At 34.7% G+C, this 22,492-nt stretch overlaps 2 protein-coding genes and 1 long non-coding RNA gene across 3 annotated transcripts; all 3 read right to left on the bottom strand.

Annotated features, from left to right (window-relative positions):
* Window positions 1–1,308: 1,308 nt before the first annotated feature.
* On the bottom strand, window positions 1,309–2,249 carry LOC107772828 (uncharacterized). The gene is made up of 3 exons (XR_001645158.2): window positions 2,132–2,249; window positions 1,954–2,033; window positions 1,309–1,416 (listed from the first exon to the last, which is right to left on the bottom strand). It is a non-coding gene; the product is annotated as an uncharacterized LOC107772828 (long non-coding RNA).
* Window positions 2,250–15,814: 13,565 nt separating this feature from the next.
* On the bottom strand, window positions 15,815–16,885 carry LOC107772629 (uncharacterized). Its single transcript, XM_016592117.2, has 4 exons — window positions 16,730–16,885; window positions 16,467–16,563; window positions 16,008–16,054; window positions 15,815–15,922 (listed from the first exon to the last, which is right to left on the bottom strand). The coding sequence occupies exons 1-4, from the start codon at window positions 16,790–16,792 to the stop codon at window positions 15,815–15,817; spliced, it is 315 nt and encodes a 104-aa protein (XP_016447603.2). The 5' UTR covers window positions 16,793–16,885.
* A 2,523-nt stretch (window positions 16,886–19,408) lies between these two features.
* On the bottom strand, window positions 19,409–21,592 carry LOC107772668 (gamma-glutamyl peptidase 3-like). The gene is made up of 4 exons (XM_075218874.1): window positions 21,275–21,592; window positions 20,193–20,360; window positions 19,715–19,877; window positions 19,409–19,512 (listed from the first exon to the last, which is right to left on the bottom strand). Exons 1-4 carry the CDS (start codon window positions 21,590–21,592, stop codon window positions 19,409–19,411), a joined length of 753 nt encoding a protein of 250 aa, XP_075074975.1.
* Window positions 21,593–22,492: the final 900 nt, after the last annotated feature.

Here is a 22,492-nt window from a genome sequence, read left to right as displayed (position 1 = left end):
TACAAACTTTACTGTTCCTCAAAGGTTATGTTTTGATGAATCTTGTGAAAAAAATGGTGTTCTTTAAATAAAATAAAACAAAGAGTGCATATAAAATGTTTATATTTCTAATGTGTTGCTAAAGTAATTTTTTGAAAACCTTATACTAGTAGCCTACTACAATCATATACTAGTAGATTAGCACAACAACAGTAACAACCATAATAATAGACCCAGTATAATTTTACAAGTGAGGTCTAGAAAAGGTAATGCTTATGCAGCCTTACCCCTAATTTGTGAAGGTAGAAATGTTATTTTCGATAGACTTTCTGGCACAAGAAAAACAAAGTCAGACTAGTAAATAAGTCAGATACATATAGACACATACTTTATATATTTCAGAGAAAAAATATAAATCTTAACATATGAATGCGATAAATCGTACTTGATGAACGCGACTTTTAAATAAGAAGAACGCAACTCATAAAGCGTATTTGGTAAATGCAACTTTTAAAGCGCAATTAAGAAATGCGACGTATTCATCGCTATTGTATTTTGTTAAATGCAATTTGTAATTGTAAAGAAAAAGTTCAAAACCCTTAAGTTTGGCCTGTTTGGGTTTAGACTCGAAACCGTCCATTAAGTATATACTAGAACACTAATAGCCTTATAGTTTTCAAAAGTAGTGCACTTTTGGTTCTAATGGATGACATATGAGTAAAAAAATTCATACGCATTCCCTCCATATATTATCAAGTTGAGATGGCATCAACAAAGATCGACACGAGGATTGATCGACAATTTATTACTATATTTTTCGTTTTATTTTATGTTATGATGTTGATTAGACCACGTTGGTAAAATTTTAAAATTTATAATTTTAAATATATTATGGTATTTTTGTGACTATAGCCGTATGCCATTAAGAGTAAAATGAGAAATTTTAAATTAATTATTTCCGAATAAAAAAATATTATTATTTTTAAATAGACTAGAAAAGTGTGCACATATAAAGTTATTTTTTTAAAACCTTAAAAAAGAGACAAATTGGCCTACTACATTACAAATATACAAAGACAACCCCATGGATATATAAAGTTCCTTATTTCCCTTGGAATATATTCAATAAATCTTGATTGGTGTACAAGAATTTGGTTTGATACAAGTTTAGAGCTAATCATTCCTGAGGAATTTGGTGGATGAGACCTCATCACAACATATGGGGCAAATCTACAAAGAGAAACAGATCATTATGTACATCAAGAACAACAAAAACATATATTCATCCGATGTTTACACCAAATCATATATATTGACTTAGCAAGTTACCTTCTTTATCTGAAGCCATTTATTTATACAATCTGAATGGAAGGAATGTCACATGGAAGTGCGACTAACTTCTCTCCTTCTTCATATTCCATTTGACACACCACACATCTATATTCATTTAAACTCGATGTCCAATTAAATTTAATCGCATAAAATCGAACAAAAGGAGCTTTTGGAAAGAAAATATATAAACACACTAATAAAGAAAAGAAAAAACTAAAAGATAAAAGAGGAATAAATAAAAAAAATGTGAAAAGTCATAACTTTTCTTTTTAACCAAGTAAAATCCTCAAATCAAAGTGAAAAAAGGAAAGGAAAAAAAAAGGGAAGTATTGACAAGTTTACTACTTTCTCTATTTTAATATATGTGATATTCTTTTGGCCTTTTAGTCCATTTCGAAAAAAATAATATATTTCTATATTTAAAACTAATTTAATTTTAAATTTCTAATTTTAATAATAATGATCGATGATAGATAACAACAGAAATTTCTATGACGTTATTTTATACGACAAGTTATAAAAATCTTTCTTCCATTCTTAAACATAACTCCGATCCATCCTAATCAAACAATCTCACATAAATTAATACGGAAAAAGTATTTTTTAAAATGTGAAAATGATTATGAGTGACCGATTACTTACCGATCAATAAGGGTCTTGGAATTATTAGATTGAAATGAAAATGAATGCAACTATTTTCTGATTTCTGCTTCAGATAATTCCTGTGAGACAAGTAGACAACTATGCTCTTTTTAGTAACTTTCATGTAATTTGTTGAATATACACATATATTAAATATTAAATTGCTCCATCTTTATACCTCGTAGAATAATTGATCATCTGGATCAACATCATCTCCCTCCATCTCCTACAAAAGGAGAAAATGCGCAGTGCCATATAGTACTCCTATATTTTATGAGTTTGATCTTGTTTCTCTTCTAATTAAACTATATATATATATATATATATATATATATATATATATATATAGAAATCTATGAATTCTAGTGCGTGTATGTGTGCTAGAGAGAGACCTCGCTATTATAGTCATACTCATCGTTGTCATAGTCGTACTCATCTTCCTCCATGTCCTGCAAAAGGAGAAAATCACCCTTTTTATACTGACCTGTGGTGGCAACGAGTTTAACATTGACCCCTACCTTATTTAATCTGATAATTTAAAAAATTAACACGAAAGGGAGGGGGCCAAAGACTATATACCTCCTTAATATCACACAACATGAAGGATGAAGAGCTCATCCTTGTATAAAACATGAACTATGTCAAAAATGACACTTAGCCTAATAACGTTAAGAAATGATCAGGGCTCCTCGTTAACATCATGGTAAGCTTTTAAGATCTAGCTAGATAGTTTAACCTATGTACATTTGATCCGACAATAAAATTGTTGATATATATATATATATATATATATATATATATATATGCTCAAGTTCAGTTAGGCGCCTTGCTCCATTTTCTCAACATGATATCAGAGGCAGGCAGACTCATCCCTGATGTTGGGACAGCCATGTTATGTTACTGCAAGCTCCAAATGGCTCGCCTCATGAAAAAAAAAAGAATCAAGGTTGTACGTAATGGAGCATGTTGACGACATAATTAAGTAATTAAAAGTGTAATTTATTTAACCATTAATTTTTTGGATGAGATGGTTACAAACTTCAACAATGATCAAAGGTAAAATATCAGTTATATAGACGATAGAGAATAAGAGAGCGAAACTAAAATCTATGCGTACGCATACATACATACATACATACATACATACATACTTGATGCACGTAAAATTTAAATAACAAATATAAAAAAACAGTGTTAGATTTTTTAATAAAATTATAAAAAAAATATTTTACTTATAATGTTAAAAAACTCTAATCCGGAATCTGCAAAAAAGAAAATATTAAAAGGCAAAACATTTTATGGTTTGATTCAATTTGTAAATCATCAACGACTGCAAAATGTGTATAGTTTAGACTTAATATGGAATTCCAAGCATTTCTTCGATTTTTTTTTTATATTTTTTTTTTGTCTGTGAAATAATATAGGAGTTGTATAGGATTTCGGTGGGCTTCTTGAATTATTTCTCCAAATGAAAGAAGGAAAAAAATACCTTGAATCTGACTTTCTGGGAATTCTTCACCAGAAACAATAATTTCCTTAGCTTCACTCTCACTTTCACTTTCATTTTCAAATATAATACAAACCCCATCCTGAATACACACATTCCCATGCATGCATATTAATTAAATATCAAACAATTTAAGAAGCGAATAAAAAAGGTAATTCCCCCGTCTCATTTTATATCTTAGTTTGACTATATACCAAAATTTAAAATATAAAGAACACTTTTGAATCTTGTAATCTTAACTAAATATGATAACATACCAAAAATGTTCTTTGAATCTTATAATTTTAAACATGACATGTACAACAACAACAACAATCCAGTATAATCTCACTTAGTGGGGTCTGAGGAGGGTAGTGTGCACGTAGACCTTACCCCTACCCTAGGGTAGAGAAGCTGTTTCCAAATAGACCCCCGACATCCTTCCCTCCAAGAACTTCTCACCTTGCTCTTGGGGAGACTCGAACTCACAACCTCTTGGTTGGAAGTGGAGGTTGCTTAAACATAACATGTCATTTCTACAAATAAGTGTCATTAAAAGTAAAAGGAATGTTGAAATTAAAAAGTTTGTACTAATTATAGCATTTTTTTTAAACAGATTAAAAAGAAAGTCTGACACGTAAATTAAAACGAAGGGAATAGTATTTAAGAAAAGAAAAAGAATAAAAAGGAAGTACCTCATCAGTTTGGCTAAGAGGTATAATTTGGGCCGTTTGTGTCATTTGTTCTTCATCAGCCATAATCTTTGATAAATTTTTGCAATTGAATGGCCAAAAAATGGATTAAATGGGGTGTTATAATGAGAAGAAAGGAAGGCAAAAACGAATTAAGAACGATGAAGGAATTTGTGGGTTAACTTAAGTCCTAAGAAACTTTCATGCAAAGCAAATAAATTCAAAAGCATTTCCATTCAATTTTCAAGATTATAATGTTCTTTCTTCTTGTTTTCAAGTTTGTGTTTGTGCTAATTAATGCAGAAAGCTATCTGGTGGGAGTAATAACAAGTTTCATTAATCTAATACTAGATAACATAGTAAGAACATTTTCGTAGAAGAAATTTCACAGAAAATCATTCGCTATGCACATGTAAAGAATTGAAGAGAATCAACTTGCTCAGAATTATGAGTTTATTTTTTGTGTAAGGGGTATATTCAATCCAAAGCAACTTCAAATTAATGTTAATTTAAGTCATGAGAATGGAAAAGACACGAAATCTAGTAGAAGCCAAACAATGTCCACAAAAGGAAGAACAAAAGACGAATAAAAGTTTGTTCAAAGAAGCTCTTTAGGAGCATTCTGTTTCTACATACTTGGATTTCAAAATAAAAAACAAAAAAAGAAAAACTCGAATCTTCATGCCTTCACCTGCAGTAAAGAAGTAGCAAAATTACAACAACAACAACAACAACGACCCAGTATAATCCCACAAGTGGGGTCTGGGGAGGGTAATATGTACGCAGACCTTATCCCTACCCCGAAGGGTAGAGAGGCTGTTTCCAGGAGACCCTGGGCTCAAAAAAGCAATAGGAGCTGATATATTAGTACAATAAAAATGCACAATAAAAATAACAGCAATATATAAGAGATATGAAATACAGAATACGAAATACGAAATAGATGGCTGATATAGTAAAACTAGAAGGTAAAACCCTGCATCAATAGACGACCAATAACATTCTTAGTCTAACTCCTAACTGGCTAGTCTCACTCTATTGTGCTGTAGAAATATTCACAACTCTCCCCTAACCTACAACCTTAATGCTCGACCTCCATAATTCCCTGTCAAGGGTCATGTCCTCAGTAATCCTAAGTCGCACCATGTATAAAAAAATGGAGGAGGAAAAAGAAGAAATCCCAAGTATTGAAGTAACATTCAGATTTAAAGGCAAGAAAGGCAGGAAAAGGAATCCTAAGTAATCTTACAAAGGAGTCCACCTATCAGGATATATATATTTTTTTATACAATTAGTGAATTCTACAATATATACTCATCATGCACAACATGAAACTTAAAGCAGAGACACCATGACATTAAAGAATATAATGCCATAAAACTCCTCGTTGAAACATGTCTGATTTTTTTTCCTTCGACAACATGTAGGCAAAAAAAAGTTTTCAAGTCCTATTCAGTTCATTTGCGAACTTGCACCTCCTAGTAGATACAATATTTCAAATGCAAAATATAATAGTAGACAAAATTCTAAGACTCCATGATCGATTTTCCTATTTATAAAAGCTTCAAACACCAACATTGAAGAAGAAGAGAGAAAATTGTTTGGATTTCTTAGTTGTTGAGGAGCTTTTGCCGGTATCAGCTTTGAGTAGTAAATTACCTTGTTTCAACTGTGGGATTATTTTTACTAAGCTTAATTGTGGGACTTTAGCTACAGAGTTTAGATTACTCTTTTAAGCTTCTTGTATATTTATCGAAAGGTACAGTTTAACTAAGTAATGGAAGTGTACTGAAGCTGAAAAGGAATTAATGTGAATTGTGAGGTCATGGTTCATGGACATGGGTAATTTTGGTTCACTAGATTAATTGAAAGAATATTATTCTCTCGGAAGTGCCCTTATAGCTCAGAGCAGATTGTTGTGCAACATCTCTCTGCTATCTGTTTCCCCCATTTCTGCTTCTTATTGCTTTGGTTATCGGTTCTATGTGTGATCGGGTTGGTTGGCTCGGGTTCGGAAAGATTTTGGTAAGGTTTGAGACATTTAGTCTCTTTTGATAAGCTTAAAGTGAAAAGGTCAACTGGATGTTGACTTATGTGTTAGAGGGATCGGATGTGAGTTCCGATGGTTCGGATAGTTTCGGGAGGTGATTTGGGACTTAGGAGCGTGATCGGAATGTGTTTTGGAGGCCCGGAGTGGATTTAGGCTTGAATTGGCGAAATTGAAATTTTTGCATTTTTTGGTTGTTAGGTGAGATTTTGATATAGCGGTCAGAATAGAATTCTGGAAATTGTAGTAGGTTCGTTGTGGCATTTGGGATGTGTGTGCAAAATTTCAGGTAATTCGGAAGTGGTTTGATAGACTTTTTGATCAAAAGCGTAATTCGGAAGATTTTTGGAACCTTAGGCTTGAATCCGATGTGTTTTGGTTGATTCGATGTTGTTTGAGGTATTTTGAAGATTGACATAAGTTTGGATAGTGGTATATGATGTGTTTGTGCCATTGGTTGAGGTACCGGGGGCCTCAGGGTGATTTCGGATGGTTGGCGGAAAGTTTGGAAGTTGGTTTTGGCAGCTGAAGATGCTCCATTGCTGTCATAACCGCACCTGTGACTAGGGGACCGCAGGTGCGGGCTCGCAGAAGCATTGAGGGAGCCGCAAATGCGGCCAAGAGGAGGCTCAGCTGGAACCTCAGAAGCGGTAAGGGTAGCGCACCTGTGATAGCGCAGGTGCGGGCAATGCATCGCAAATGCGGATTTTGGCCACTTAAGTGATGACCGCAGAAGCGGTTGCGCAGGAGCAAGAAATTGGCCGCAGGTGCGAAATGCCTGGGCCAGAAGGTATAAAAGCACTCCTTCACAATTTTTGAGTTATTCTTCACCATTTCAAGTCGGTTTTGGAGCTTTTTGGGAGATTTTGAAGAGGAATTCAAGGCACAACGTCTGGAGGGAAGATTGTTGAACCTAAAACTCGTTTCTATGGTATTATCTCATGGATTAGAGCTATAATATAAGGAAATTAAGAGTTAAAAAATGAGAAACTAAGGCTTGGTATTGGACACCTTAACTTGAGGATTTGAAGGGCCATTTATGGTCGGATTTTGGGACTTTTGATATGTATGGACTTGTGGGGAGATAAGGAATCTATTGATGTGAATTTTATCGAATTCCGAGACGTGGGCCTGGGGGTCGGGTTTTGGTTAATTTCGGAATTTACGTTGTAAATTGATTATTTTCGCATGGGCTTCGTTCCCTTAGCATATTTTGACGTTGTGATTCTGATTTTGGATAGTTTCAACGCGAGTTGAGGCCGATTTGAGGGGCAAAGGCATCGCGGGCTAGAGTTTGGACCGGATTGAGCTTAGTAATGATTTTAAATGTTATCCTGAGGGTATAAAACCTCAGAGTTCACATCGTTGTGCTATGTTGAGGTGACGCACACGCTAGGTGACGAGCGTGGGGTCGTGCATTGTTGGGGATCGAGACTTAGTCCATCCCGAATGACTATTTTATTTCGTATTTGATTGAAAATTGTTTTCTATCATCATGTTTTGGGCTGAATGCCGTATTTAGGCCTCCTGACAACTATTTGAACCCTTAGGGGACTTTTACTGATATTTCCTCATTATTTTGATTTTATACCTGTACTTAGTCATGTTATATTATACTGTTTTCATAACTCAGCCATGTTTACTCTGCTTTAACACTTTAAATGATATTTTAGGCTGAACATCATGTTTTATCATTGCTCGAGTGGCTTATGAGATACTGACTGAGTAAGGCCCAGGGCCTGTGTTGTGAGGATACTTTGGGTCGGGCTGCACGCCACAACAGTAATACACTGATTATGATTATGAGGCCGAGGGACTGAGTTGTACGCCACGAGGTAGCTTGATATGAGGTCGATAGCCTATTGATTATGCCACGAGATAGCTTGATATTGCGCTTGGGTTGTAAGGGGGACCTCCCGGAGTCTGCACACCTCCAGTGAGCGCGGGTACCCATTGTGATATGAGATATAGCCCGAGGGGCTGGTGTTGTTCCATGATATTGCCCGAGGGGAAAATTTCTGTTGATGTTGTACCCGAGGGGCGGATTTTATGTGTTTATCTGTTTTAAATATTTTTCATTTAAATGTTTAACTGTTAAAAAGGTGTTCTAAAGAAGCTTATTCTGAACTAAGGTTTCTTTATATGTTTTCATTATTTCATTGCTTTTACTGTCTTTACACTGCTTCCTTATAGCATGTTGATGTGCTTTTACGTGATTTCTTATCGCCCAGTCTTCATTTATTTTTATTACTCACTGAGTTGGAGTACTCACTTTACTCCCTGCACCCTATGTGCAGATTCAGGCGCTTCAGGTCCCGCTAGCGAGTGTTGATTCCTTCCAGCTCAGGCGGTTTCGGAGATTCACTAGGTAGCTGCTCGGCGTTCGTATCCCAGTGCTTCTCCCCCTATCTTATTTTCTCTTGTCTTAGTTCTGTAATAGACTATATAGACTCTTCTTGTTTTAATAGGTTAGTAGATGCTCATGACTGGTGACGCCCCGATGTCGGGCTATGTCTATTCCGCAAATTGTATTATTCACCTTTATCTTGGGATTATTATTATGTTAAAGACTTAATTTGTATTATTTTAATTGCTTAAAATGAATTGGGTGTGTGTCGGCTGGCCTTGTCTTCATGAGAGGCGTCATCACGACCGGGTCTAGGTTTAGGGTCGTGACACTTCCTTATCTCCAGTCCATAAGAATTCCCTACAAGTCAAGGTGATCAGTTTTATGATCTTCTTGGGGAGCATGGACACCTGTGACTAGAATGTTTGGACAGAGAAAATGACACTTTTGATTAGTAGCACTCTCCCTGCATAAGATAAAATTTAGAAGTCCAACTGGTTATTCTTCATATTGAGTGTTGGACAGCCTTTTAGAACTCAGGGGCACACCAAGATATCTAACTAGCAATTCCCCATGTGAAAAGCCCAGCAAGTTGAGTATTTGTTGCTTTAGAACATGTTTAACCCCACAGAAGTAGATAGTGTTGCGGAAGCCAAATGTATATAGTGTGAATAAGTCATAACTACTATACCAAAAATTATGACAGCCACCAAATAATAAATAAGACAATAAAGCAACAATAAAGGAAACACCAGAATTTACGAGGTTCGGCTAATTTTGCCTACTCCTCGGACACAACCAATATTTTATTTCACTCCAAAAATACAAGTGAAATAATACTAAAGAGAGAAGATACAAATGCCTAAAACAGATGAGAAGGCAAATGAGAGGTGTCTTTAAATCCTAAACATTAAGCCTTCTTTTATAGGGGGAAATCCCCCCAACCCTTCTTTTCCCACCGATGTGGGACAAAAAATTTTGCCAAATTCAACAAATCTCCACCTTGGCAAAATTCCACATCTTCAATTTTCTCTCAATAACAAATTTTGATTGTGTCTTCATCTTCAATCTTCAGTTTTCAACAATGTTGATCAAATTCAAACAATGTTGAAACTTGACCGCAGTCACCACCTTTGTCAGCATATCAGCAGGATTCTCCGTAGTATGAATTTTCTTCACTGTGACTCCACATTCTTCTATGATTTCTCGTACGAAATGATACCGAACATCAATGTGCTTCGTCCTTGCATGATAAACTTGGTTCTTCGCTAATTGAATAGCACTTTGACTATCACAAAAAATTGTGATACATTTTTGTTCAACACCAAGCTCCTTTAGCAATCCTTGAAGCCAAACTGCCTCTTTCACAGCCTCTGTAATAGCCATGTACTCTGCCTCTGTTGTAGACAAAGCAACTGTTGACTGCAAAGTAGACTTCCAACTAACTGGTGCCTTTGAAAAAGTAAACACATAACCAGTAGTTGATCTTCGTTTGTCCAGATCACCCGCAAAATCTGAGTCACAATATCCAACTACAGACTGATTGTCTTCCTGCTCAAAAACTAACCCGACATCTACAGTATTATGAATATACCGTAGAATCTACTTCACAGCTTGTCAATGCTCCTTCCCTGGATTGTGCATATATCTGCTAATAACTCCAACAGCTTGTGAAATGTCAGGCCTTGTGCAAACCATTGCATACATCAAGCTACCAACAGCATTTGCGTATGGTACCTTTGACATATACTCTCGTTCAGCTTCATCCATTGGCGACATAATAGTACTTAGCTTAAAATGGGAAGAAAGTGGAGTACTAACTGGCTTAGTCTTGTCATCTGTGCCAAAACGTTGAAGTACTCTCTTCAAATATTCCTTTTGAGATAAACAGAGTTTCTTTGAACGTCTATCTCTAATTATCTCCATGCCAAGAATTTTCTTTGCCTCACCCAGATCCTTCATCTCGAACTCCTTCTTCAGTTGATTCTTCAATTTATCAATTTCTTCCAAATTCTTGGAAGCTATCAACATATCATCAACGTATAGGAGAAGATATACAAAAGAACCATCTTTAAGCTTGCGCAAATACACACAATGATCGTATTTGCTTCTCTTGTACCTTTGCCGCAACATAAATTCGTCAAATCGCTTGTACCATTGTCTAGAAGATTGTTTCAATCCATACAACGATTTTTCAAGTTTGCATACCATATTTTCTTTTCCAGCAACTTTGAATCCTTCTGGCTGAGTCATGTAGATTTCCTCCTCCAAGTTTCCATGTAAAAACGCAGTTTTTACATCCATCTGAACTAGTTCCATATCCAATTGTGCTACCAAAGCCAACATAATTCTAATGGAGGAATGTTTTACAACTGGAGAAAACACTTCATTGTAATCAATTCCCTCCTTTTGAGCATATCCTTTGGCCACCAATCTTGCTTTGTAGCGAACATCTAATTGGTTAGGAAATCCTTCTTTCTTTGCAAATACCCATTTGCACCCAATTGCTTTCTTTCCCTTCGGGAGATTGGCCAATCTCTATGTATGATTCTGATGAAGGGATTGTATTTCATCATTCATGACAATCCTCCACTTATCTTCTTCTGAACTTTGGATAGCGTCTTTATAAGTAGTAGGAACATCATCAGCTACAATTGAGGTTGCACAAGCAACCGTCTCTATGAGACGAACATGTTTCGTTATTGTTCTTTTTGGCCTGCTGGTTGCTATTGATTCAAGTTGTTGTTGAGGTTCCTGAGTTGGAATCTCCTCTACTGGCTCTCCTTCCAGAGGGTAATCTTCATTTGTTTCCTCCTCTGCTTCTTGTGTAGGAAAAATAAATTTTCCCTCAAACTCCACCTGCTTAGAAACACCTTTATTTTGTTTGGTATCTTCTGTTACCTTATTTATCATAGCAGATTCATCAAAGGTAACATCCCTGCTGAATATTAATTTCTTTGTCATAGGACACCTTAAGAGATATCCTTTGACTCCAGAAGTAATTCCCATAAAAATAGCCTTCTTTGCCCTTGGATCCAATTTTGACTCCGTCACATGATAATATGCAGTTGAGCTAAACACGTGCAAAGAGTTATAATCTACAACAGGTTTTCCATACCATTTTTCAAATGGAGTCTTGCCATCAATAGTAGCAGATGGTAGACGATTAATGAGGTGGCATGCATATGTAACTGCCTCAGCCCAAAATTCTTTGCCCAAGCCAGCATTGGACAACATACACCGTACCTTCTCCAGCAAGGTCCGGTTCATACGTTCTGCCACTCCATTCTGTTGTGATGTATGTCTAACAGTGAAGTGTCGGACGATGCCATCATTTTCACAGACCTTACTGAAATGATCACTTTTGTATTCACCTCCATTGTCTGTGCAAATACACTTGATCCTCTTGCCTGTTTGATTCTCCACCATCGTCTTCCATTTGAGAAAAATTCCCAACACTTCATCTTTGCTCTTCATTGTATACACCCATACTCTTCGGGAAAAATCATCAACAAAGGTTACAAAATAGTGCTTCCCACCCAATGAAGGTGTTTTGGAAGGACCCCAAACATCAGAGTGTACATAATCCAAAATGCCTTTAGTATTATGGATCGTTGTACCAAATTTAACCCTTGTCTGTTTCCCTTTGACACAATGCTCACAAAACTCCAAGTTGCAAGCCTTGACTCCTTTTAACAATCCTTGATCTGATAGAGTTTTCAAGGATTTTCCTCCAGCATGTCCCAAGCGTATGTGTCATAGCTTGGTTGCTTCTGCTTCTTTGTCATCACTGGATGTCACTGTCGCTGTCCCAATAACTGTACTGCCACGATAGCGGTACATATTATTATTCTTCCGATTAGCCTTCATTACCACTAGTGCACCGGAGCATACTCTCATCACTCCATTTTCTGCAATGATTTTGAACCCTTTTGATTCTAGGGCTCCCACAGAGATGAGATTCTTCTTCAAATCCGGTACATATCGAACATCTATTAATGTTCTGATCATTCCATCATGGTTCTTTAATCGTATTGAACCAATGCCATATGAGGTAAGAGGGCTGTTATCCGCTGTGTGGACGACTCCATATTCTCCTTCTTGAAATTCCACGAACCAGTCCCTGTTGGGACACATATGATAGCTACAAGCCGAGTCCATCAACCATATGTCTGATGATGTTGATGACTCTGTTGTAACTAATAAGAAGTCTGAATCATCACAATCAGCTACATTTGAATCCATAATGGCCTTTCCATTGTTATGTTTTGCCTTATTCTTCAACTTCGGACAGTTTTTCTTCCAGTGCCCTTTTTCTCGACAAAAGGCACATTCATCTTTGCTGGGTCTGGATCTTGACTTGGATCTTCCCTTCTTTGTCCTCGTTTGACTTTGAGGACGACCCCTCACAAATAGTGCTTCTCCTTCTCCGCCCTTCTGTTTTTCTCGCTTTCTTTGTTCATAGCTGTACAAAGCCGAACAAACTTCTCTGAGAGAAACTTCGTCATTTCCATGGAGTAGAGTAGTTTCAAAGTGCTCGTACTCATCAGGAAGTGACGCCAACAACATCAAGGCCAAGTCACCATCATCATAAGTTGTATCCATATTTTGCAAATCTGTGACCAACTTATTAAAACTGGTGATATGTTCATTCATCGTGGTACCAGGAACATAGGTGAAGTGAAACAGTCTCTTCTTCATGTACAATTTATTTTGATTGTTTTTCTTCAAAAATTTATCCTCCAGTGCTTTCCATAATCTACTTGCAGAAGTTTCCTTTGTGTATGGATATTTCTGCTCTCTAGCAAGGTAGAATCGAATGGTACCACAAGCAACACGATTGATAATTCTCCAATCTTCTTCTCCAATAGCATCTGGTCTCTTTTCTTCAATAGAAAGATCTAGCCCTTGTTGAAAAAGGATATCTAGAACCTCGCCTTGCCACATCCCAAAATGTCCGGACTCGTCAAATATTTCTACCGCAAATTTTGCATTTGACACAATTCTTGTCATAAGCGAAGATGCCAATGATGACGTATTGTTGACACTTGATGTAGATTCTTCTTGTTTATTGTCTCCCATCTTTGACACAAATATTATTTAATAGCTGACGACACAAATCAAGATTATTTCCTTTCTGGTGTGGAAGATCAGACTAAGCTGCAACCACAGAGCATACTAAGACAGAATCTTGACACAGTTACCAAGATAAATCTTTTCTGATGTGGAAGATCAGACTATGCTGCAACCACAGAGCATACTAAGACAGTACCTTGGCTCTGATACCAATTGTTGCGGAAGTCAAATGTATATAGTGTGAATAAGTCACAACTACTATACCAAAAATTATGACAGCCACCAAATAATAAATAAGACAATAAAGCAACAATAAAGGGAACACTAGAATTTACGAGGTTCGGCTAATTTTGCCTACTCCTCGGACACAACCAATATTTTATTTCACTCCAAAAATACAAGTGAAATAATACTAAAGAGAGAAGATACAAATGTCTTAAACAGATGAGAAGGCAAATGAGAGGTGTCTTTAAATCCTAAACATTAACCTGTGGTAAAACTGAGTGACTTCTACCTCAATATCTTTGTGATTTGTAGTAGTGTGCCCCTCAGCAGTTTTTAATCTCCTTATCTTGTTCTGTATTATTTTGTTCTTCATGCTTGCAAAGAAGTAAGCATTGTTGGCATCCCAAGTTTGAGCCATTGGACTCTAGACTTTTGCTTGAGTATGCTCTCCTCTACTAATATCCACTTCTTTAGTCGCAGTTTCAACTCTCTTTCTTGTTCAAAAAGAGAGTGGTGATGCATAGGATCTCTCATTTCTGTTTGAAGGTCCATCAATTGTTGCCTAACTTGCTTTACCTTTTCATCAACCTTGGGAAATTCTTTGGTATTAAGCCCTTTCATTGCTTGCTTAACCTGTTGGAGCTTTAACCATATACCTTGCATTCCAATCTTGTTATTTGATGTATTCCAGCATTGTGCAACTAGGTCTAGGAAATCTTGATGTTGGGCTAAGTGATTGAAAAATCTGAAGGGTCTAGTACCTCTTCCCGTGGGTCGCTCAATTTCAATAGCCAATGGCATATGATCAGAGAATAAAGGGTCCATGGCTACTGCTTCTAAGTGTGCCAGCTTGATTAACCATTCACTATTAACAATGGCCCAGCCAATTCTGCTGTGAATGTGGATAAAAATTGTTATTCTTTTATATATATATTAAAAGGAATAGTATTCATAAAATGTTCATATTTTTAATGTGTCGCTAAAGTTCATGCTACTGCTTATATATTTTTAATGTTCATGCTGTGGGTTCTAGAAAGAACATGAAGGTCACATCCCTCAATTCAAATAGAATTTCTGTAATTAGTAAAATAGATGTTGAGAAAGTCGCGCGTTTAATCCAGTTCCCAATTTCCCATAGCAATATCAATGAATCTTGACTGATTTAAGTACAAGAATTTTGATTTTATACAAGAGAAAGCGGCAGAGCCAATCTTACGGGGATTCTAGTCCTTTTAAGTTAATGTATTCTAAATTAATATTTTGTACATATTCAATAAATTTCTTACAACAAATACAGAATTTAGACCAAAGTTACTGAGTTCAACCGAACCCGTAACATTAACCCTAGCTCCGCCCTAACAAGTGACATAGAGCTATACATTCGTGGGTACATCAGTGGACGAGACCTCATCACTACATATAGGGCAAATCTGCAAAGAAAAATAAAATAATTAACATCAATTAGATATATAGGCAAGAAGAATAAATGAGAGCAATTAGCAAATTATATTACCTTCTTTATCTGAAGCCATTTTTGTATACAATCTGAATGGTAAGGATGATCACATGGAAGTGCCACTAGATTCTCTCCTTCTTCGTATTCCAGTTGACACACCACACATCTATTCGTCCAAAAAATCCACATTTTCAAGTTGTTATAATTTGTTCTAAAGAGAGCGATCAAACGGTCAAGATGTCACAATGTAAACCACGGTGTCATGAGTTCATATCTTCAAATGAGTGGCTGATTTTCGCGTACTTACCGATCAATAAGGGTCTTGGAACTGTTAGATTGAAATGTAGATGAATGCAAGTGTTTGCTGATTTCTGCTTCAGATAATCCTCTGTTCTCTACTCCAACAAATTCTCCTAGAGCAATTAATTCTCTAACAATATATATATATATATATATATATATATATATATATATATATATATATATATATATATATATATATATATATATATATATATATATATATACCTCTTTAGTAAATGTCATGTATTTTTTGAGCTACATAAATAAATAATGAGTACTCCATCTTTTGTACCTCGTAGGATAATTCATCTGGATCAACATCATCTTCTTCCATATCCTACAAAAGGAGAAAATTTACTATGCTTTAAATGTATAGAAATTAATAAAATATATGAATTCTAGTGTGTGTATATGTGCGACACCTCGTTGTCATCATCGTACTCTTCGTCGTAAAACTCTAATTCGAAATCTGCAAACAGAAAATAACCAAAGGAAAACAAAGAACTATAAATATTTATGGTATAGAAACTGGAATATATAAGATTAGATTGAAATTTTGAATCATCAAAAACTGTGATTTTGTAGATAGTTTTGACTTTTATCCCTGGTGCTTCTTCGACTTATACTTTGAGTTTTTTATGTTTTAAGATATTAGTGTTTTGACTTTTCATCTGTCATCTGAATTTTGATAAACTTTTGTTATTTGTATGTTTTTAGCCTATTCTTTTGCCTTCAAAAGTTTTTATTGTGCCAATTTTCAACGACAACAAATAAAAACTTTTTATGTTCACGTGAAAACGAGCAAATGAAACAAAGTACATAGCTGAGTTATATGCCATTTCTTGAATCATTTCTCCAAATGAAATAAGTACGTAAATTACCTTGAATCTCACTTTCTAAAAATTCTTCATCAGAGGCAGTGATTTCCTCGTCTTCACTTTCACTTTCAATCATCGATAACATAATACAAACTCTATCCTGAATATACACATGCATAGCCATGCAAATTAATATTATCAAACAATTAGAATCCCCACAAAAAAAAAAATTAAAAAAAAGAAGGTATTTAAGAAAAGAAAATTAAAGAAAGAGAGAACAAAATCATGCCAACAAGAAATTTTCAACAAAATATAAAAGAAAGTACCTCATCTATTTGGCTAAGAGGTGTTCTTCGTGTCGTTGGTTTTCTCTGTTCTTCATCAGCCATAATTTTTATTAAATCCACTGGATTTATTATTGTTGTTGTTATTGTGATTTATGCAATTGATGAATGGCCAAAATAATGGCTTGAATGGGGTGTTATAATGAGAAAGAACGAAGGCAGAGATGAAGGAATTTGTTGGTTAACTTAAGTCTTAAGAAACTTTCACGCAAAGCAAAGAAATCCAAAAGCATTTCCATTCAATTTCCAAGATTCCAATATTGTTCTTTCTTCTTGTTCTCAAGTTTGTCTGTGTGCTACTTCATATTATCGGTGGGAGTAACAACAAATTCATAGCATCTAATAATCTTTTTGGTAAGGTTAAGCCTTTCTATAACAATCATCATCTATAATACAATACTATACTGTAACGGTCAAGTTTTCTTTGGAACAAAATTTTAGATTATATTATAATATATGTGTTATATAACAACACTTTACAATAGCGGCTAAAAAATATCGAAACGAACTGAACTGTTGTAAAGTGATTTAACCGTATTTGATTATTGGATGGTGCAGAGTCAGAATTTGAGAATGGTAGCACAATTGTAAGATAAAGATTTCATTTGACTCAATTTCATATTTTACCATAAATAGGTATGTAATATCATTCTGAAAACGGAAAAGGTCTAAAAATGTCACTCAACTAACATAAATGGCCTATCTATGCCATCCGTTAAAAGGTCGCCCTATTCATGCCACTAACGTTATACTTTTGGTCTATTTATGCCATTGTCTACTAACAGTTCCATTTTTTGGTTTTTAAATAATAAAAATAAATTTTTCAACCCCACCTTTGCCATATGCCTTTATATTATTGATTTTTCTTTACTTGACCCTACATTTCTTTTAACCCTGATTATGTATAATTAATCATGCCCAAACCGATAAAATCCAACCATGTTTTAACCCAACCACTAATTCTTTGTCACGGCCCATAATCCAACTAGTCGTGATGATACCTAACCCAACCCGCTAGGTAAGCCAATTAACAACTATCCAATTTAATGAGATTTTTTTTTAGACAAATAAATGAAAAAATAACTGAACCTTAATACTTTTCCCATGGACCGGTAGTACAAATCATGAGCTTCTAAGATTTAGATTTTTACAAACTGAATTGAAATAAACACAACATCGATTTCAAATAAATACAAATCACTGAACACTGATCTTATCGGATCGTGACAAAGAATTAGGGGTTGGGTTAAAAGATGGTTGAATTTTATCGGGTTGGGCATGGTTAATTATACATAATCAGGGTTAAAAGAAATGTACAGTCAAATAAAGAAAAACCAGTAATATAAAGACACGTGGCAAAGGTGGGGTCGAAAATTAATTCTTATTATTTAAAAATCAGAAAATGGAACTGTTAGTCGACAATGGCATAAATAGGCCAAAAGTATAACGTTAGTGGCATAAATAGGCCAAAAATATAACGTTAGTGGCATGCATTAACGGATGACATAGATAGGCCATTTATGTTAGTTGAGTGGCATAATTAGACCTTTTCGTTCTAAAAAATCAAAAAGTTACTCTATAACTAGTAGACAAGCTTACTATTTCTTCATTTCAAGTAAATACAAATAAGAATACAATTCTATCTTGGCACTACCATGCCAAATGAAAATCAAAGGTGCTGCTCTAGTTATCACAGTTTCTGTATAAACAATATATTTATGATCTCATCTTTTTAAGTATATCAACTCAAATATAATAATATTTAATCTAGAACAAAAGAGACGTACATTCTTGTGGTATAGGATGTGTTGGACCGTAACATTGAGCCAGTTCCGTTTTTCATTTGTCTGTATTGGTCTCAGATCACATATTTCTTTTTAAGGGCAAAATACAAAATTGACTGCTCAGTTAATAGTATTTTGCATATAATATATATATATATAAAAAATATATATATACATTACATTTTATCGGCAATAATTTTTAGAACGGCTAAAAATACATATTTTTCTCTATTTATCTAATTCATCTAATGCTTTAGAGGTAGACGGTTCGGGTTCTTGGTTCCGGAAGGAGCCCGAATTTTTTGTATAGTTTTGGATCTTTTTTTCCTCTTTCTCGCCAACACACAAAACCCTAATTTCTTCTTTCATTTTCTTTCATCGTACTTCTGTTAAATTTACGGGGTATATATATGTCACATTATACCAGTAAAAGTATAAGTATCGAATAATTCTATCCACAATACTTGGACAGATAAAAAGAAAATATTTAATAATTTTGCCTCCGTTAAGATTTAAACATGAGACATTCTATTTAATAAAAAGGATATTGTTCACTATTTTCTCAAAATGACAAGATGCGGTTAATTTCTAACAGCGTAAAAATTGTCTTCTATATATAGTAACCTGAAATATTATAAAGTTGTGTGCTATAGACCCTTATGTCCGGCCTTTCTACGGACCCCGCGTATAGCGGAAACGTAATGCACCGAGCTGCCCTTATGCACCAGAGATAACAAGCTCCACTACATGAGATCTTTTTTTAAACAATCAAGTTTCTAATCAAATCAAAGTAATAGAAAATGCATAGGTACGAGGAAAAGGGCCAAAATTGAAGGCAAATATTAATATTTGCAAGGGATATATTATATGCTTAATTCTATCTCCCTTTGAGAAACCTCTTGCAAATCCTTTGCAAACTTTTTCTATCTGGCTCTGCTTTATGTAGCTCTGATCTAGCATCTTCTGCAAATCCTCTCTGTACCAAAGTGAAATTCCCAAAATTATAATTACAAAAGTACAAAGAAATAAATCAACCATGAAATAGCGAAAAAAGATAACTCTCCATGTTTCAATTTATGTGACACTAAAATAAAGAAATTTAGGTTACGAAACTCAAACTGTATCACACAAATTAGAACACAGGGAGTATATAATACGCTTGATAATAGTAAGTTTATCTCTATTGAACCATTGGAAAGGAGACGATCAATGAGATTATTGAGAATATCTTTGGTATATTCAGGATGGCCTTGAATGCCTAAAATATGATCTCCAATTGTGAACATTTCTACTCTTGTCTTGTCTGAACATGCCATCACTTTAGCTTCCTTTGGCACCTCCCATACCTGTCCAATTTTGTTTCTCCACATTGTCATATATTATATATATTTTCCAACTACAATTTCTCACTGATACAAAGATGGTCGTAAATTTCGTATTCAGTTAAATACTATCATATAAACTGAGACAAAAGAAAGAAAGTATAATTTTTCACGATACGAAGAAAGTCGTAAATTTAATAATAAGTCAAATATTATCACATAAATTGAGACAAAGGGAGAAAGTACACTTTTTCACTGATATGAAGATGATCATAAATTTCTTATTCAGTCGAAGATTGTTATATAAATTAGGACGAAGAGAGTAATATATAGAGATACCTCATCTTGGTGGCACTCAATGATTGAAAGTGTAGATGGAGTTTCATTCAAATCATCAAGAAATGTATTATACGTTAGGGATTCCTTCAAAATACTCACTTCCCTTATTCCAATGTCCCAACCACTATCAGCCTTCCTAACATCTCCTCCCAAAGCTCTGCACAAAACCTGTATGTATATGTAAACACTGAACCATATCTTAGTTTTCAAAATATATACACTATAGGTGATTAATTAACTTGTTAAATCAAGGTAATTATATACAAATCTCTATGATAAATATTAACTAGCTAGTAACTTCTCGTACTATAACCTACTACCACAAGTTTGAAATTTACTCATAGTGTAAAAAAAATTACGATATCAATGTGTATATAACTTAAATCTTTTTCTAAGTTATATATTACAACAACAATAACAATAACAACCTAGTATAATCTCTCTAGTAGGGTCTGGGGAGTAGTGGCGGATTCAAGATTTTAAAGTTATGGGTGTTGATCGATAAAAATTTCAAAAAAAGAGAAAAAAGAAATTTAATTGTGGGTGCTCACTCAATATTTATCTACATAATTTTATAATTGCCTATGCAAATTTACTATATATGATTAAAGGTAATGGGTGCTTAAGCACCCACAAATGCCAATGTAGATCCGCCACTACTGAGAGGGTAGTGTGTACGCAGACCTTACCCCTACCTTGGGGTAGATAGACAGGGTCTGGGGAGGGTAGTGTGTACGCAGACCTTACCCCTACCTTGGGGTAGATAGACAGGGTCTGGGGAGGGTAGTGTGTACGCAGACCTTACCCCTACCCTAGGGTAGAGAGACTATTTTCAATAGACCATCGGCATCCTTCCCTCGAAGAACTCTCACCTTGCTCTTGGGGTGACTCGAACTTACAACCTCTTAGTTGGAAGTGGAGGTTGCTTACCATTAGAGCAACCCCTCTTGTCGCAAAGTTACTTGTAATTATGTACATGTATGCAATGTTACTTGTAATTATTCTTTGAGAATCTAATAATGTAATAATTCTTTTACACTATCGATCAGCGTATAAAACTTAAACTCAACATAAATATATACCTGGTGGCCAAAGCAGATGCCAAGAACTTTCTTTTGCATGAAATATAAAGTTTGTAAGAGAAGACAAAGCTTAAGAATCCAATTGTCATTCCCATAAGCATCATAAGGACTTCCACTAACTACAAAACCTTCATAATTATGGAGTTCAGCCATGTCTGGAAATTCATTATCAACAACTCTGAACAAATCCCATTTCTCTCCTTCTTCTCCATAAGCTTCAACAAACACATTGTAATATCCTCCATATACTTTTTCCACATAATCAGAATCCTTAGCTGCTAATAACAGTGCATATTTCTTCTCTCCTTCGACTTTCATCCTAAGGGGCGGAGATAGAGTTCGGGTTTGACTGAATCCAATAGCTGAAACGGTTCGACCGAACTCAATGAAAGTAATTAATAGGGAGAGAAAATAATGATTCTTGACTTTGTTTTGAGTAAGTAATTAAAGAATGATGTACGTATAGAAGGAAACAGAAAATTCTGTTACCATATTAGTCATATGAAATTTCCGCGAGTTTTACTAACTTTATTTATTAAACTGATTATAATATATATTCTTCCTAAGAAATTTAAATAAGAACTTAGCCTATAAACTATAAAGACATGTGAAAACTGAGGGCACAAAATTATTCTTTGCATGTTTCCTTCTCTAAATGTACAAAAAATGTATATATACATAAATTTATGAAAAAGTCATTGGTTTGTTTCCAAAATTTTATTTACTTATATACGTAGGTTTTTTTCATTTTTTGTTTCCACAATTTTCTTTACGTATAATAGGTAGATTGTGTTTGTTTGCTCTTATTTTCTTACCATGTTTGAATTTTTCCATTTTTTTTTTGAAGGGATGAAAACATAATTATTATAATTAGTTTTTCATTTTCCCTTAAGAAGAATAGAAATCTTCCATATTTGGTTAATATTTTTTTTTTCTCTGTTGAATGAAAAATTATGTACTCATAAATTAAGACTTGAGAAGCGTTTGATTCTCCTTCATGACACATATCACATTAGAGTTATAATGAAAAAACTTATCACTCTCAGTATACAAATTAAACCAAAGTTAAGTAAATACAGTACAGAGTATAATCATAAATTAATTAATTAAATTTAAGTTTTTTGAAATATATGAGCGAATAGAAGAAGGTTCGTATTCCAAATTGTACTGAGATAATTAGTACATAAAATTTATCCTCAGTATGTATTCTTGTAGATC

The sequence above is a fragment of the Nicotiana tabacum genome, chromosome 8 (assembly GCF_000715075.1).
Source record: "Nicotiana tabacum cultivar K326 chromosome 8, ASM71507v2, whole genome shotgun sequence".
Taxonomy (NCBI): Eukaryota; Viridiplantae; Streptophyta; class Magnoliopsida; order Solanales; family Solanaceae; genus Nicotiana; species Nicotiana tabacum.
The sequence above is the reverse complement of the archived record's forward strand: the minus strand, read 5'-3'. Positions and strand labels throughout refer to the sequence as shown.